The sequence below is a fragment of the Indicator indicator genome, chromosome 19 (assembly GCF_027791375.1).
Source record: "Indicator indicator isolate 239-I01 chromosome 19, UM_Iind_1.1, whole genome shotgun sequence".
Lineage (NCBI taxonomy): Eukaryota > Metazoa > Chordata > Aves > Piciformes > Indicatoridae > Indicator > Indicator indicator.
The window spans coordinates 20714115-20730361 of record NC_072028.1 but is presented as its reverse complement, the minus strand read 5'-3'; the positions used below and the strand labels follow the sequence as shown (position 1 = coordinate 20730361).

At 58.0% G+C, this 16247-nt stretch overlaps 1 protein-coding gene across 1 annotated transcript in view; it reads left to right on the top strand.

The window, feature by feature from the left end:
• PLEKHG4 (pleckstrin homology and RhoGEF domain containing G4) overlaps positions 1–16247 on the top strand; it is a 108930-nt gene that overhangs the window by 79939 nt on the left and 12744 nt on the right. Inside the window, exon 14 of the mRNA XM_054389666.1 lies at positions 14469–15334. Within this exon, the coding sequence (XP_054245641.1) occupies positions 14469–15334 (866 nt within the window). The remainder of the gene's footprint in view (positions 1–14468; positions 15335–16247) is intronic.

Genomic DNA, 16247 nt, shown 5'->3' with positions numbered 1-16247 from the left:
TTCCTGTGTGCTCCTGCACTGGGGGTTGTATCCTCTGAGTATATTCCTGTGTGCTCCTGCACTGGGGGTTGTATCCTCTGAGTATGTTCCTGTGTGCTCCTGCACTGGGGGTTGTATCCTCTGAGTATATTCCTGTGTGCTCCTGCACTGGGGGTTGTATCCTCTGAGTATATTCCTGTGTGCTCCTGCACTGGGGGTTGTATCCTCTGAGTATATTCCTGTGTGCTCCTGCACTGGGGGTTGTATCCTCTGAGTATATTCCTGTGTGCTCCTGCACTGGGGGTTGTATCCTCTGAGTTTTGAGCTTGCTTTTGAGCTCCAGCCCTGCAGGGTGTCTGGGTTCAGTTTCAAGGCACTCAGGATCCCAGCTCCTCACTGAATTATTAAGTGGCCTTTGGCTCAGCCTGTCCCAGGGGAAAGGGCACAGAGAAGGCAGCCCCGCTGCCAGCCCCAGGCCCTGGGCTTTACACAACCCCCAGCTGGGCTTGGAGGACCTCGTTAGAAGGGAGCCAGAGCCAACAGGAGCCACCTCGCTGTCCTTAGGAGCCACCTCACTGTCCCCAGGAGCCACCTCGCTGTCCCCAGGAGCCACCTCGCTGTCCCCAGGAGCCACCTCACTGTCCCCAGGAGCCACCTCGCTGTCCCCAGGAGCCACCTCACTGTCCCCAGGAGCCACCTCTCTGTCCCCAGGAGCCACCTCGCTGTCCTTAGGAGCCACCTCGCTGTCCTTAGGAGCCACCTCTCTGTCCCCAAGAGCCACCTCACTGTCCTTAGGAGCCTCCTCGCTGTCCTTAGGAGCCTCCTCACTGTCCTCAGGAGCCACCTCGCTGTCTCCAGGAGCCACCTCACTGTCCTCAGGAGCCACCTCGCTGTCCCCAGGAGCCACCTCGCTGTCCCCAGGAGCCACCTCACTGTCCCCAGGAGCCACCTCGCTGTCCCCAGGAGCCACCTCGCTGTCCTCAGGAGCCACCTCACTGTCCCCAGGAGCCACCTCGCTGTCCCCAGGAGCCACCTCGCTGTCCCCAGGAGCCACCTCACTGTCCCCAGGAGCCACCTCGCTGTCCTCAGGAGCCACCTCACTGTCCCCAGGAGCCACCTCGCTGTCCTCAGGAGCCACCTCACTGTCCCCAGGAGCCACCTCAGCCCAGCCCAGCCTGTCCAAGGGAGATGCCTGCCCCAGCCCCGCCTGTCCTGGCTGGCCTGAGGTGTCAGCAGAGTGTTTGTGCAGTGCAGGGCTGTGGCTGTCAGGACAGATGTGAAGGTGGAGCATGCAAAACCCCCACCCCTGGACTTGCCATGAAGTCTCCAAGCCCAAGTGATTCGGTGCTGTGGGGCAGGGTGCCAGCTTTGGTGACTCACTCACCTGGCTGGGGCTTGAGCCTGGAGCTGGTAACCTGAGGCTCTTGGCTCTGTCCAGAGGGGAGATTTCTCCCTTTCACTAAGAGAAGCCTGAAAATGTGCTGCCCTTTCCCTCCTCCTCCTCCTTCTCTTCCTCTTCCTCTTCCCAGGCTGTGTGGTGTTGTCAATACCCCAGAGGGACAGGCTGGAGAGGGGGTGCCCAGGTGAACCTCATGAAGTTCAACAAGAGCAAGTGCAGGGTTCTGCACCTGTCCTCACTGTCAGTACAGGCTGGGGGAGGAGGGGATAGAAAGCAGCCCTGAGGAAAAGGATTTGGGGGTGCTGAGGGATGAGAAGCTGGACAGGAGCAGGCAGGGGGAGCTGGCAGCACAGAAGGCAAAGCACAGCCTGGGCTGCATCCAAAGCAGCATTGCCAGAGAGGTGATTCTGCCTCTTTGCTCTGCTCTGCTGAGACCTCACCTGCAGTGCTGTGTGCAGGGCTGGAGCCCTCAGCACAGGAAGGACGTGGAGCTGATGGAGAGGGGCCAGAGGAGGGCCACAGAAATGCTCAGGGGGTTGGAGCAGCTCTGCTCTGAGGACAGACTGAGGGAGCTGAGGGTGTTCAGCCTGGAGAAGAGAAGGCTCTGGGGAGACCTCAGAGCAGCCTTCCAGTACCTGAAGGGGGCTACAGGAAGGATGGAGAGAGACTGATCCCAAAGGCCTGCAGGGACAGGACCAAGGGCAATGGCTTCAAACTAGAGCAGAGCAGATTGAGATTGGATGTGAAGAGCAAATTCTTCACTATGAGGGTGGTGGAACACTGCAACAGATTGCTCAGGGAGGTGGTTGAGGCTCCATCCCTGGAGATATTCACAGTGAGGCTTGATGAGGCTCTGGGCAACCTGCTCTAGTTGGGGATGTCCCTGCTGAGTGCAGGGAGGTTGGACTGGATGAGCTTTGGAGGTCCCTTCCAGCATGGACCATTCTATGATTCTACTTCTCCCCCTCCTCTTCCTCTTCCTTCTCCTCTTCCTCTAGCAGTGGTTGTGCATCTACAAATCCACCCCTTCCCACCTGCTTCCTCAGCCAGCAGTGAGTTACTCCCCATGTGTTTCCCTTCTTTTGAGTCAATCTTCAGGTGGTGACATCACTCTGTGACGGCCCAGAGGACCAGAAGTGTCCAGAGATGGGAGTTAGAGAATGCCCAAAGCAAGACTTGAGGATGCAGTTTGGGGTTGTAACTGGTGAAGCATCAGGAAGGAGTGAGGCGGGGAAGCAACATATGGATATGGACGTGCTGGAAGGTGTCCAGAGAAGGGCCAGGAGGAGGAGCAGAGGGCTGGAGCTGCTCTGCTCTGAGGACAGCCTGAGAGAGTTGGGGTTGTGCAGGCTGGAGAGGAGAAGGCTCCCATGAGACCTTCTGGTGGCCTTGCAGGATCTGAAGGGGGCTCCAAGAAAGCTGGGGAGGGACTTTGGAGGGTGTCAGGGAGTGACAGGATTTGAGGGGGGTGAATGGAATAAAGCTGGAAGTGAGGAGATTCAGGCTGGATGTAAGGAAGAAGTTCTTCCCCATGAGAGTGGTGAGAGCCTGGAATGGGTTGTCCAGGGAGGTGGTTGAGGCTCCATCCCTGGAGGTGTTTGCAGCCAGGCTGGATGAGGCTCTGGCCAGCCTGATCTGGTGTGAGGTGTCCCTGCCCATGGCAGGGGGGTTGGCACTGGCTGAGCCTTGTGGTCCCTTCCAACCCTGCCTGATTCTCTGATTCTGTAACATCTGCTCCATGAGCACACAGAGCTGGTGGGAAAGATGGGCAGTGCCCCAAGCTGTGGGCTTGCAATGAAGGCAAACTTGAAAGGTTCTGATTTCTATGCTGGGAGCAAACTCAGCCCAATCCTCTGGCTTCAGAAGCTTTTAAACACAGAGGGAAACCCCCAAGGTGGGGTCCCTGAAAAGGGGCCTCTGGCCTCCAAGGGGCACCCTGGGGATGTGCAGGCAGCTTTATACTGAGGGGTTCTGGGCTCCCAGCCTTCAAAACCCTCCCTGCCCCCCCCAAAACCAGCCTTGGAGGGTACCTCCAAGGGCCTGCTGATGGCCTCCTCCAGCAGTGCCTCACTGGCAGCCAGGCCTGCAGGTAATAGTCCAGGAGGGCCAGGAACTCACCCCCCACCAGCTCTGTGGCCTGTTAGAAACACTCCTGGGGACACGAAGCAGGCTCAGGAGTCACCCCCAAATAATGGGGTGGCCCCAAAAGGGGTCTATGTCCCTCCACCAGGCTGTCCCCATTCCCACAGACAGACAGAGAGTTGCTTGGGTTGAAGAGCTCTGAGATCACTGAGTCCAAGCAGCAACCCAGCCCTACCATGGCCACCAAACCATGGCCCCAAGTGCCATGGGCACAGGTTCCTGGAACACCTCCAGGCATGGGGACTCCACCACTGCCCTGGGCAGGCTGGGCCAGGCTTGCAGAACCCTTCCAGTGGAGAAGTTTCTCCTTGTGGCCACCCTGACCCTCCCCTGGAGCAACTTGAGGACAAGCCTCTACAGAATCTACCCAAAGGAGCAAAGTCCTGAGGGACAGTGGAGCAAAATGGAAAAAGTGAGGGAAAGCTGCACACTGGTGGCTGCTGGGAGGAGTCCTGCAGCTGCAGTGGGGAGGGAAGCTCTGAGCTGTAGCAAAGTAGGGGCTGTGGTGGCTCTGTGTGGAAAAGCCTGGGGGGTGGTGGGTGCTGAGCAGGCAGCTGTGTGCTGGCTGCAGCCAGAGGAGTGTGGGCAGCAGGGCAGGAGAGGGGATTCTGCCCCTGGGCTCTGCTCTGCTCACACCTCACCTCCAATCCTGCCTCCAGCTCTGCTGTCCCCAGCAGAAGGAGGACACAGAGCTGTGGAGTGAGGCCAGAGGAGGCCACAAAGATGCTGCAAGGGCTGGAGCAGCTCTGCTGGGAGGCCAGGCTGAGGGAGCTGGGGGTGTGCAGCCTGCAGAGGAGAAGGCTCCAGGGGGACCTCAGAGCTGCCTGCCAGGACCTGAAGGGATCCTGCAGGAAGGCTGCAGAGGAACTTTTGCTGAGGGTGTCTAGAGCCAGGCCAAGGGGGAATGGTTTGGAGCTGAGGCAGAGCAGGGTTAGAGTGGAGCTGAGGAAGAAGTTGTTCAGTGTGAGGGAGGTGAGACTCTGGCACAGGCTGCCCAGGGAGGCTGTGGCTGCCTTTTCCTTTGAGGTGTTCAAAGCCAGGCTGGATGAGCAGCCAGGTCTGGTGGAGAAGACTCCCTGCCCATGGCAGGGGGGTTGGAGCAGATGATTTCTGAGGTCCCTTCCAACCTGAGCCATTCTGTGATTCACCACTGGAGTCAAGTGGTTGCTGCTGGAGCTGCCCCAGGGGTTGCCTGTAGAGAAGAGAGGGACAGGCACAGCGTCCTGCACGCTGAGCCACCACTGCCCCCTGGCTCCTCGTGGCTGTCATCAGGAGGGCAGCAATGAGGTGCAAATCCCTTTTCATCCAATTATCTTCTCCTGTAATTAGACTCTCCCAGACTTGTCCAGCCTGGCTGCCCCCAGGGGGAAACAAAGGGACTGTTGGGCTCTGCTGGTGCTCACCCAGACTGCTGCTGCAGAAGGCTTTCCAAGCAGATTGAATCATAGAATCAGTCAGGGTTGGAAGGGAGCTCAAGGCTCATCCAGTGCCAACCCCCCTGCCATGGGCAGGGACACCTCACACTAGATCAGGCTGGCCAGAGCCTCATCCAGTCTGGCTGCAAACACCTCCAGGGATGGAGCCTCAACCACCTCCCTGCACAACCCATTCCAGGCTCTCACCACTCTCATGGGGAAGAACTTCTTCCTCACATCCAGCCTGAACCTCCCCACTTCCAGCTTCCTTCCATTGCCCCCAGTCCTGTCACTACCTGACACCCTCCAAAGTCCCTCCCCAGCTTTCTTGGAGCCCCCTTCAGATCCTGCAAGGCCACCAGAAGGTCTCCTGGGAGCCTTCTCCTCTCCAGCCTGCACAACCCCAACTCTCTCAGGCTGTCCTCAGAGCAGAGCAGCTCCAGCCCTCTGCTCCTCCTCCTGGCCCTTCTCTGGACACCTTCCAGCCCCTCCAGAGCCTTCCTGGAACAGAGGCTCCAGCACTGGACCCAGAGCTCCAGGTGTGGTCTGAGCAGAGTGGAGCAGAGGGGCAGAATCCCCTCCCTGGCCCTGCTGGCCACACTTCTGCTGCAGCCCAGGCTCTGCTTGGCTCTCTGGGCTGCAAGTGCTGACTGCTGGCTCCTGCTGAGCTTCTCCTCCCCCAGCACCCCCAAGGCCTTTCCTTCAGGGCTGCTCTCCAGCCAGTCCCTGCCCAGCCTATAGCAGTGCTTGGGATTGCCCTGCCCCAGCTGCAGGACCTTGCTGGTCTTGTTGAACCTCATGAGGTTGGCTTGTGCCCAGCTCTGCAGCCTGTGCAGGTCCCTCTGGATGGATCCCTTCCCTCCAGCCTGTGCAGGTCCCTCTGGATGGATCCCTTCCCTCCAGCCTGTGCAGGTCCCTCTGGATGGATCCCTTCCCTCCAGCCTGTGCAGGTCCCTCTGGATGGATCCCTTCCCTCCAGCCTGTCTGCTGCACCAATTGCTCTAATGAGTGTCCTTCAGTGGTGGCTGTAGTGTGCTGAGACCAAGCCTGACCAGGGCTGCTTCCCTTACCCCTTAGAATCACAGAGTCACAGCATGGTAGGGGTTTGTCCACTCATCTTGACTGGGACAAACCCAACAGCACCTGGCTCCACAGCTTGGGTTCCTCCAGGGCTAACATCATCCCCCCAGCATCCACAGTCACCAGGCTGACTGACTCCTCCTCACAGAACTTCTGATTTCTGCTCTCCTCTTCTTTCAGGAGTGCAGCCTTCTGTGGGACAACCTTTTGTGTGATGAACAGGGGCTGGGGGGGCTCAGAGGTGTGTGTCCTGCTGAGCTTGGGTCAGGACCACAGCCAGCCTGGCTTGCTGAACAAAAAGCCTAACAAAGTCCTTGGATCAGCTGTGAGCTTTATCAGTGCTCATAGAATCAAAGAAGAGTAAGGGTTGGAGGGGATCTCCAGAGATCATCCAGAGCAGGGTCACCCAGGGCAGGTCACACAGGAATGCATCCAGGTGGCTTTGAAAGTCTCCAGAGGAGACTCCACAACCTCCTTGGACAGCTTGCTCCAGGGCTCTGCACCTTTGTTCTTCTTTTTGCCCTGCTGTGGCCATCTCAGTGTTGCCCTTTCCTTGTCCTGAAATGCAGGCAGCTTGCAGTCTGCTCCTGTCCCTCCTCCTTGGGCCTCCTGCAGTGTTTGCACAGCCTCTGGCCCTTGAGGACAGGCAGGAGTGCAAATACAGGACCTGAAGTTTGTTTTCCTTAGCAACTCCTTCTGGGCAAGCTGCTGATCTGAGTGGCCTGGCCTCCCTGGGGGACAGGAGGGGAGGCTCTGGGAGCTGCACAGCCCCTCAGAAATGGTTCAGCTCTTCATTCCAGGAGGGTTGAGTCCTTCTCTTGGTGTGTAAAGCCAAGCTTCTCCCAGCTGCATCCCATGTAGGAGACATTTTGGATGAGTTTGGTTTCTGCTGCTAATGGATCCCAGGCAGGGCTGTCTTCAGTTTTGGGTCCCTCACCTCCAAAAGGGCACTGAGGAGCTGGAGCAGATCCAGAGAAGGGCAACAGAGCTGGGGAAGGGTCTGGAGAACAGGGCTGGGGAGGATCAGCTCAGGGAGCTGAGGGTGTTTAGTCTGAAGAACAGGAGGCTGAGGGAGACCTCACTGCTCCCTACAGCTCCTGAGAGGAGGCTGCAGGGAGGTTGGGGTTGGGCTCTGCTCCCCAGTCTCAGGTGACAGAAGAGGAACTGGCCTGGAATTGTGCCAGGGGAGGCTTAGGTTGGAGAGGAAGCAAAATGTCTTTGGTGCAAAAGTGGTGAGGGATTGGCAGAGGCTGCCCAGGGAGGTGGTGGAGTCCCCATGCCTGGAGGGGTTCCAGAACCCTGTGGCCATGGCACTTGTGGCCATGGTGGGGTTGGGTTGGACTGGATGCCCTGGGAGGGCTTTTCCAATCCAAACAATTGTCTGATCCAAATGAAGTTTGGGAAAGTCAAATGGTGCAGACTGAGGGAGGAGGCTACCAGCATAGAGGGGAGGTTGCCTCTGGCTCTGTGGTGTTGCTGAAGGCCTCCTGCTCTGAAGTGATGTCCCTGCCTCTGCTGCTTCTCTGCTAGAGAGGAGCAGGAGCTTTGGCTTTCAGAGGTGTGGGGAAAGCAGCAGAGTGTCAAGGAGGAGTCTGTGTTCTCTGTGAGGTGGTGCCTTGCTTTCAGTGTTGCTTGGATTTGGCCTTGGTTGGGATGTTTGCTTCCCCTGTTTTTGCACTGTGAGAGAAAAGGGATCTGGCCTGTGCCCAGCAATGCTGTTGTCCACCAGTTTTGGGCTTCCACCCACAAAAGAAGGAAGGGGTAGGGAAGAGCAAGACCACCAGATGTGTCCCTGGTAAGCTGATTGCTCTGGTGAGATTCCACCTGCAGCACTGCATCCAGGTCTGGTGTCTCCAGAACAAGGCCATGGAGCTGCTGGAGAGGGGCCAGGGGAGGCCCCCAAGATGCTCAGAGGGCTGCAGAACCTCCCCTGTGGGGACAGGCTGGGAGAGTTGGGGCTGTTGAGCTTGGTAAAGAGAAGGCTTAGAGCAGCCTTCCAGTACCTGAAGAGGCTCCAGGAGAGCTGGGGAGGGACTTTGGCCAAGGGCTGGCAGTGCCAGGATGAGGGACAATGGCTTGGAGCTGGGAGAGGGGAGAGTGAGACTGGAGATGAGGAAGGAATTGTTGTCGGTGAGGGTGGGGAGACACTGGCACAGGTTGCCCAGGGAGGCTGTGGCTGCCCCCTGCTTGGAGGTGTTCCAGGCCAGGTTGGATGAGGTCTTGAGCACCCTGGGCTGGTGGGAGGTGTCCCTGCCCATGGCAGGGGATTGGAACTGAATGATCTTGGAGGTTCCTTCCAGCCCAACCCATTCCATGAGTCTTTGAGACTGTTTCAGTGATGTTCTAAGCTTTGCTGGCTGCAGCAGCTGTGTCTCCTTTGCTGTGAGCCAGCCTCATCTTGCTCTCCAAAGTCACTGCTGAAGTTAAGAGTGAGCCCAGTGGTGGCAAGAGCAGGTCTTGTGCCCCAGGTTCCTTGCCCCAGAAACATGCTGAGCTGTGCCTCAGGAGCTGGGTGGAGCACAGGAGCTGCACACAGGCTGGATCAGGGCTTGTTGGGTTGTGTTGTTTTCTTCCTTGGTGTCCTCACTGTTGTGTTGCTTCCCTCCCCCTGGGCAGTAGAAAGCAGGAAAGTGGAGGGCTTGCAGGCCTGGGACATGGCCACGGAAGGGTGAAGGACTTGGTCTGTGCTGTTGCTGTGCCTCAGCCATCACCCCCAGAGCAGTGTTCATCCCTGCCTGCCTGGCTGCTGCCAGCAGGATCAGCTTTGGCTTTTTACCAGCCCTTTGGAATCAGCAGGAAACCTTCTCCCAGCTCACTTTAGTCACCCACCCAGGGACATTTTTCTTCTGCAGCAAGCTGGAGGCTTTGTGATCTGCCTACTCCACCTACCTCTGCCTATTCACACATCCACTTTCCTATGTGACAAGAAAAATACAGTTACCATCATCATCATCTCCCCCCAGAAAGGGGAGGAGAAGCTTTGGATGATCCCTTCTGGCCTCTGCCTGCAGCTGCACAGTGACTGTCTCCTGTCTTGGCCATGCAGAAGGTGTCCTAGAGATCACTGGAGCTTGACTGTGAGAGGAACCTGCTGGGCTTGTGATAGGTTTGGGCTGAGGAGTTGGTGATGTGGTGTCTCAGGCAAGGAGCCAGGACCCTTGCAAGGTTTTCTGTGCCCTGCTGACAATGTGCCCTGAGCCAAGCCTGAGCAGCTTCTCCTGGCCCAGGTTTGCAGGTCATAGAATTGTTTGGGTTGGAAAAGACCTCAGAGATGATCATCAACCCAACACAACCATGGCCTTTAAACCATGTCCCAAAGTGTGGTGGCCACAAGTTTCTGTTTCTGGAGGCCTACAAGAAAGCTGGGGAGGGACTTTTGAGGGTGTCAGGGAGTGATAGCACTGGGGGGGATGGAGCAAAAGTAGAAGTGGGGAGATTGAGATTGGATGTGAGGAAGAAATTCCTGCCCAGGAGGGTGGTGAGAGCCTGGCAGAGGTTGCCCAGGGAGGTGGTGGAAGCCTCCTGCCTGGAGGTTTTTGCAGCCAGGCTGGAGGTGGCTGTGAGCAACCTGCTGTGGTGTGAGGTGTCCCTGCCCATGGCAGGGGGTTGGAGCTGGCTGAGCCTTGAGCTCCCTTCCAGCCCTGACAATTCTCTGATTCTCTTACTTCAGTGGTGCCAAAGACAACAGACTGCAGGAGCTTCTGGCCTCCCTGCACTGCAAGCCTCGCCCATGGCACAATCAGGGACTGACACAAGGTCACACAGAACCCCAGCGTGGTGGGTGGTGGGGCTTGGAAGGGACCTCTGGGATCATGCAGTCCAACCCCCCTGCTCTAGCAGGGCACCCACAGCAGTTTGCCCAACAGCACAATGCCCAGGGGGGGTTGGAAGCTCTCCACACAAGGACACTCCACAACCTCCCTGGGCAGCCTGCTCCAGGCCTCCAGCACCCTCACACCCAACAAGATTTTCCTTGATTAGGGTGATGGGCTTGGGGGTTGCACCATGCTCCAGTGAAGTTCCTGGCTCTGCCTTAGGGCACAGCAGGTCCCCAGAGGCCCTGGCTCCCTGGGGCAGCCTGGCAGGACCGACCTGTTGCTGACTCCTCACTCACAGCTGCTGGATGGGTCAGCCCTGGGTATGCAGGAAGCAGATTTGTCTTTAAGCCTCTAATTGAGAGCTTCAGTAACTGCTTGGCTGTAAAGATCAAAAGCTGAGGTGCAGGCTCCTTGCTGCCTGCATCCAGATCCAGCTTCCCAGCACACAGTCACCTCCTCTTGTTTCCCAGCAGCTTTCCAGGGCTGCCTGCTCCTCAGAAGCCCCACAGCTGGAGGAGAGCATCCTGGCTTGGCTGAGCATGGTTGGGAAGCTCACCAGGACAGAGGTGACAGCAACACCCCAGTCTGCATGAGGATGTTCCCTCCTGGGTGTCCCATGCCTGATCCTGGAGGGAGTTGCTATGCCATGTGCTAAAAGGAGCAGTGTCCTGGATCCAGAGAGTCACAGAATAGGTTGGCTTGGAAGGGAACTTAAAGATCCTCCAGCTCCAACCCCCTGCCATGGGCAGGGACACCTCCCACCAGCACAGCTTGCTCAAGGCCTCATCCAGCCTGGCCTTGAACACCTCCAGGGAGGAGGCATTCCCAACCTGTTCCAGGTGGGCCCACATTGATCTGCAGAGTTTCCTAGAAGGAAAAGAAGCCTCTCTTCTCCTTCTCCCATCTGTGCATGGAAGGGAGGTCCCCAGCCTCAGAAGAGGCCTTCCCAGGGTGCCTGCCTTCCCAACTGGCTGCTGTGAAGGCCAGGCTGGGCTGCAGGGCTGTGCCTCTCTTCACATTGCTCTCAGCACCCTCCTTCAGGATCCTGTCTGCCTTTTAAGCTCAGCTTTTCCTGTCAGTGAGCAAAAGGGAGCCAGGATGCAGCCTTGGCTTGGGATCCCCCATCCATCTCTGCAGCCTGAGAGGTGAGATCAGAGAACCAGAGAATGGTTTGGGTTGGAAGGGATCTTAAACATCATCCAGTTTCAACCCTCTTGCATGGGCAGGGACACCTCCCACTCAACCAGGTTGCTCAAGACCCCCTCCAACCTTTTGTCCCCTCAGCCCATGCTGCTGGCCAGCCCTTGCTCTGGGCAGAGCTGGAAGGGGCTGCTCTTGGTTTGGAGGGGGCAGCTCCACACTCACAGCAGAACAGACCCATCTGTCACTGCTCTGCTGGGCTCTGCTGCATCTCACCCTGATGGGCTTCTGCCTCAGCAGACCCTCTTCATCAGGATCCTCATGTGGATTCCTCCCAGGTCTGCCATGTCCTCTGCCCACCCCTTCCCACCCCAGCAGTGCCCAGGGCTCGGGAGAGGCAGGTCAGGGGCCTAGTGCCATGCTTGGCAGGGCAATGGGAGGAGAGGGAGCTGCTGCTCCTTCCCTGGGCTGCTGCAGAAGCCTTTCCCCTCAGCAGCTGCTGTGCTTTCTGAGCAGCTCCTCTCACCCTGCATGAGTAATGCTGCTGGCTGCACGTGCCCTGCAGCTGCAGCTCCAAGCAGCGATGTGGCTGTGGGAGCCGTGCTGGAATCTGGCCCTGGAGTGACTCTGCTCAGTCTGCAGGCTGCTGCCCCTCGTGTGCTGGCATTCAGCTCCCACACAACCAGCAGTGTTGGCTCTCCTGACTGTCCCCAGCCCACCAGCTGGGCCCCACGTGGATGAAGCATCTCCTCCTCCTCTGCCTACCTCTGTCACCAGCAGAGAATGAAGCTGGCACCTGGACCTGCTTGAGCACCACATCCCTGAGGGGGGTGCAGTGTCTGCTCCACCTCTGCAGAAAGCTTGGGTGGACTTTCCTGGTGCTTAAGGCTCTGTTCTGCTCAAAGCCAAATGCTCTCAGAGCTCTTGAGTGAAGGCTGTCAAAGAAAGGTCACCCAGCAGGTGGAGGATGGTCTGAGGCTGCTCACTTCCTTCCTGCTACTAAGCACCTGCAGAAACACAGCAGGTACCCAGTGAAGGTTTGCTTCACTGTGGAAGGGCAGCCCTTGGGCAGCTGGTGGAAGGTGCCAGCTGATCCTGACTTGGATTTTTTTTTTCACCCTGCCTTTTGCATCTGATTTTGAGCAAGCAACTCTGTGGTGTTTCCCCTGCTGAGCTGGAAAAGTTCCCTGGCCAGGCCTGCTGGCAGCTGGTCACATCTTAGTCACTTTTGGGTTACACCTTAGTCACTCTGGAGCTGAACCTTGTCCATCACCCCTGCTTTCCAGAGCAACCAGTGGCTTGGGAGCCTGACTAGCTCAGGAGTCTGCTTTTCCTCTTGAATTGACCATGTTTGATCCTCTTGCTTTGGTCTTGTCAGGTCTCAGTGCCCAGTGTGGCACCACTGCTGTGGTGCAAGTCACTCTTACCTTGCTCTGCTCACACTGGACCACATTTTGCTTCACTCCTCTTTGTTCAGCAGAGTAAGGCCAGCACATGGAGTTTGAGTTAAGCCCCATGGAACTACTTCCAGCATTCCTGGAGCATTAGAAAGGAACTGCTGAGCTTGGTGTTTACCAGCAGGAGCACACAGGGCAGCAGCAAGCAAGGCCAGGCAGCTGGGGAGGGCACAGCACAGTGCCAGCAGGCACAGAAATCCACAGCCTGCATCTGGGATTGTGTGGGCTCTGGTTCCTGCTTGCTGCAAGGATGGCTCACAGCAATCAGGGTGGGCTGCAGAGCCCAGCTCTGATGGAGCTCCAGACCTCTGGGTGCCATCTGCTCTGGGATAACAGCATGGGGAGCAGGAATCCCATTCACTGCAGCTTGCTGGTGGTCCCTGGATCTTGTCCTGTGTGGCAGGGGGAGGAATTTCACCCAGAGCTGGGCATTGGTGAGGTCACACCTTGAGTATTGGGTTGAGTTTTGGGTCTCTCACCCCAAGGAGGACATTGAGGGGCTGGAGCAGGTCCAGAGAAGGGCAACCAAGCTGGGGAAGAGTCTGGAGAACAGGGCTGGGGAGAAGCAGCTGAGGGAAGTGGGGGTGTTCAGCCTGGAGAAAAGGATGCTGAGGGGAGACCTTCTGGTTCTCTACAACTCCCTGAAAGGAGATTGGAGTGAGGTGGGGTTGGTCTCTTCCCCCAAGGAAACCTTGAGAGGAAATGGCCTCAAGTTGCACCAGGGAAGGTTTAAGTTGGATCTCAGAAGAAACTTCTTCACTGAAAGGGTTCTCAGCCTCTGGAAGGGGACTCCCCAGGAAGGTGGTTGAATCCCCATCCCTGGAGGGCTTTCAAAGCCATGGAGATGTGGTGCTGAGGGACATGGTTAGACCTGGCATTGCTGGTTAATTGTTGGTCTCAGTGGTCTCAAAGGTCTTTTTCAGCATAAACAATTCCCTGGTTCTATGGTGGGCAAAGGAAGAGGACGAGTTCCAGGTTTTCTTTGGAGCTGAACCACACTGAGGTGTGAACTACAGTGGCCTTCCAGCACCTGAAGAGGCTCCAGGAGAGCTGGGGAGGGACTTTGGACAAGGGCTGGCAGTGCCAGGACGAGGGACAATGGCTTGGAGCTGGGAGAGGGGAGACTGAGACTGGAGAGGAAGAAGAAATTGTTGGCAGTGAGGGTGGGGAGACACTGGCACAGGTTGCCCAGGGTGGCTGCCCCCTGCCTGGAGGTGTTCCAGGCCAGGCTGGATGAGGCCTTGAGCAAGCTGTGCTGGTGGGAGGTGTCCCTGCCCATGGCAGGGGGGTTGGAACTGGAGGATCTTTAGGGTCCCTTCCAACCCAAACTGTTCTCTGCATTCCTGCAGCCTGGATAGCAGCTTCCCTTGGGCCTTCCTGCCCAGAGGGGCAAACATGCCCAGTGTCACAGGGACCTGGTGGGGGGTGGTGGAGCAGGCAGGGTGATGGTGATTGTGATGGAGGAGGCAGGGTGGTGATGGTGAAGCAAGCAGGATGATGGTGGTGGAGCAAGCAGGGTGGTGATGGAGCAGGCGGGAGGTTGATGGTGGAGTAAGCAGGGTGGTGGTGGAGGAGGCAGGAGGGTGATGGAGGAGCACACAGGAGGGTGGTGGAGGAGCAGGCAGGGTGGTGGTGGAGGAGCAGGCACGAGGATGGAGGAGCAGGCAGGGTAGTGGTGGAGCAGGCAGGAGGATGGAGGAGCAGGCAGGGGGGTGGTGGTGGAGCAGGCAAGGTGGTGGTGGAGCAGGCAGGAGGGTGGTGGAGCAGGCAAGGTGGTGGTGGAGCAGGCAGGAGGGTGGAGGAGCAGGCAGGGTGGTGGTGGAGCAGGCAGCCCAGCTGAAGCCCTGTGCAATAAGGAGCTGTTTGTTCTGCTGAATTGTTAGAGCCCCATTGACAATGGCCACCCCCCCGCCCCGGCTCCTCTCGCACTCGAGGAGCTGCACACTGCTCCTTTCTCTTGCCTCCGAGTGCCCAGCTGGGCTTCCTCCTGGGTGAGGCCCCCTCTTGAGTGGCCGCTGCCCTCTTGCTGTCCTTGCAGGCCTACGAGTGGGCCCTGGAAGGGATGCGGCACCTGGCCTGCGTCAGCATGGAGGAGTGCAGCTCGGCACAGCACTGCGCCGCCGTCGTCCACTGCCTGGAGAGCTACAAGGGGCAGCACCCCGACATCAGCGACGCCCGCTTCCAGGAGATGAAGGAGCTGGCCTGTGAGCTCAAGAGCGACAAGGGCCTCAAGCAGTGGAAGTTCGCCTGGTCCAAGTGCCAGGAGACCAAGCTGGTTTTTGAGAAGAAGCTGGAAGCAGCCCTGAGAACCAGGAGGTCGCTGCTGCCGGAGCGCAGGGCGGCGGCAGGGGAGCAGCCCGGGGCTGCCGGCGAGCCCTGCGGCCCGGCCCACCGCAGGCACTCGGAAGGAGCCGCCCCTGCCTCCCACTGGGACAGGACTTCCAGCGCTGGGGGATCTCCGTGCTACAACAGGCCCGGCTGCTCTGCAGGGTGGGCCAAAGAGAAAGCTCCCTCCTCCTCCCACAGCTGCCCCGGAGATGTCACTGCTGGGGAAGAGTTCCCCTGCCAAGCTGCTCTCAGCCCTGGCCCTCACTCCGGCAGGGTCCCTTTTGCCAGGGAGGCCTCCAAGTCTCCGAAGCTGCCTGAAGAAAAGCCAAACCTGGAGAATATATTAGAAACCCTGGAGATGAAGCCATCCTGTGTGTCTACTCCAGCCCCTGGCAAGCTGCCTCCCAGGAGGATGCTGAGGAAGGCCCAAAGCTTTGACCTGCCCTGCGGCGAGAGCCTGTGGTCAGGCTGCCAGAGGACACTGAGCGAGCCGGCCAGGTACGGCAACACCGGAGTCTTCATCAAGGGGCTGGAGGTGAGCAGCACCGAGCTGGTGGACAGAACCTTCGCCCTGAGGCAGCCAGCTGCTCACAGCTGGGCTGCAGACTGCCTGCTGGAGGGGCAGAGGGGCTGCCTCGCTGCTGCCGAAGCCAAGAGCTGGGGCAGGTAAGTGGCCGGCACGCTCTGCGCTCCCTCTGGACCTCAGAGCAGGGGAGATGGAGCTCTTGGTCTTCCTCCACAGCATGGGGCCTCTGGAAGAAAGGAAAGAGCAGATCTGAGGCAGATGAAGGGAGTCTCTGAGCACAGAATCACAGAATGTTACAGGGTTAGAAGGGACCTTGAAAGATCATCATAGAATCATTGTCAGGGTTGGAAGGGACCTCAAGGATCATCCAGTTCCAACCCCACTGCCATGGCCAGGGACACCTCACACTAGATCAGGTTGCTCAGAGCCACATCCAGCCTGACCTTCAAAACCTCCAGGGATGAGGCTTCCACCACCTCCCTGGGCAACCTGTGCCAGTGTCTCACCACCCTCCTGGGGAAGAGTCCACCCCACTGCCAGAGCTGGATCACCTACAGTAGGTCACACAGGAATGCATCCAGGTGGGTTTTGAGTGTCTCCAGAGAAGGAGATGTCTCCAGAACATTGCTGGCATTGGAGGACAAGGGTTTGGGGACCTAGCAGACCAGTGGTACAAGTGCAATGGGAGAGCAGAAGCACAGAGCACCATCCTGCACGACTCTGGGGGGGCTCTGGTTGGGAGGCACATTTCCAAGCAGCAGGGTGATTGTGTTTCCCTTTGGGACTGAAAGCTTGCTTTGAGTTCTCCTCTTTTCCTTCTGTGTCCTTTTGAGAATCTCAGCTTCATTGTTGATCACAACTGCAATATAGCCTAGGCTAGGGACAGCCCAGGGCTGGGAGGTGTTCCTGAAAGGGGGTCACAAGGCAGGTCTTTGAGCTGCTGTGATTGGAAAAGGTAACCAA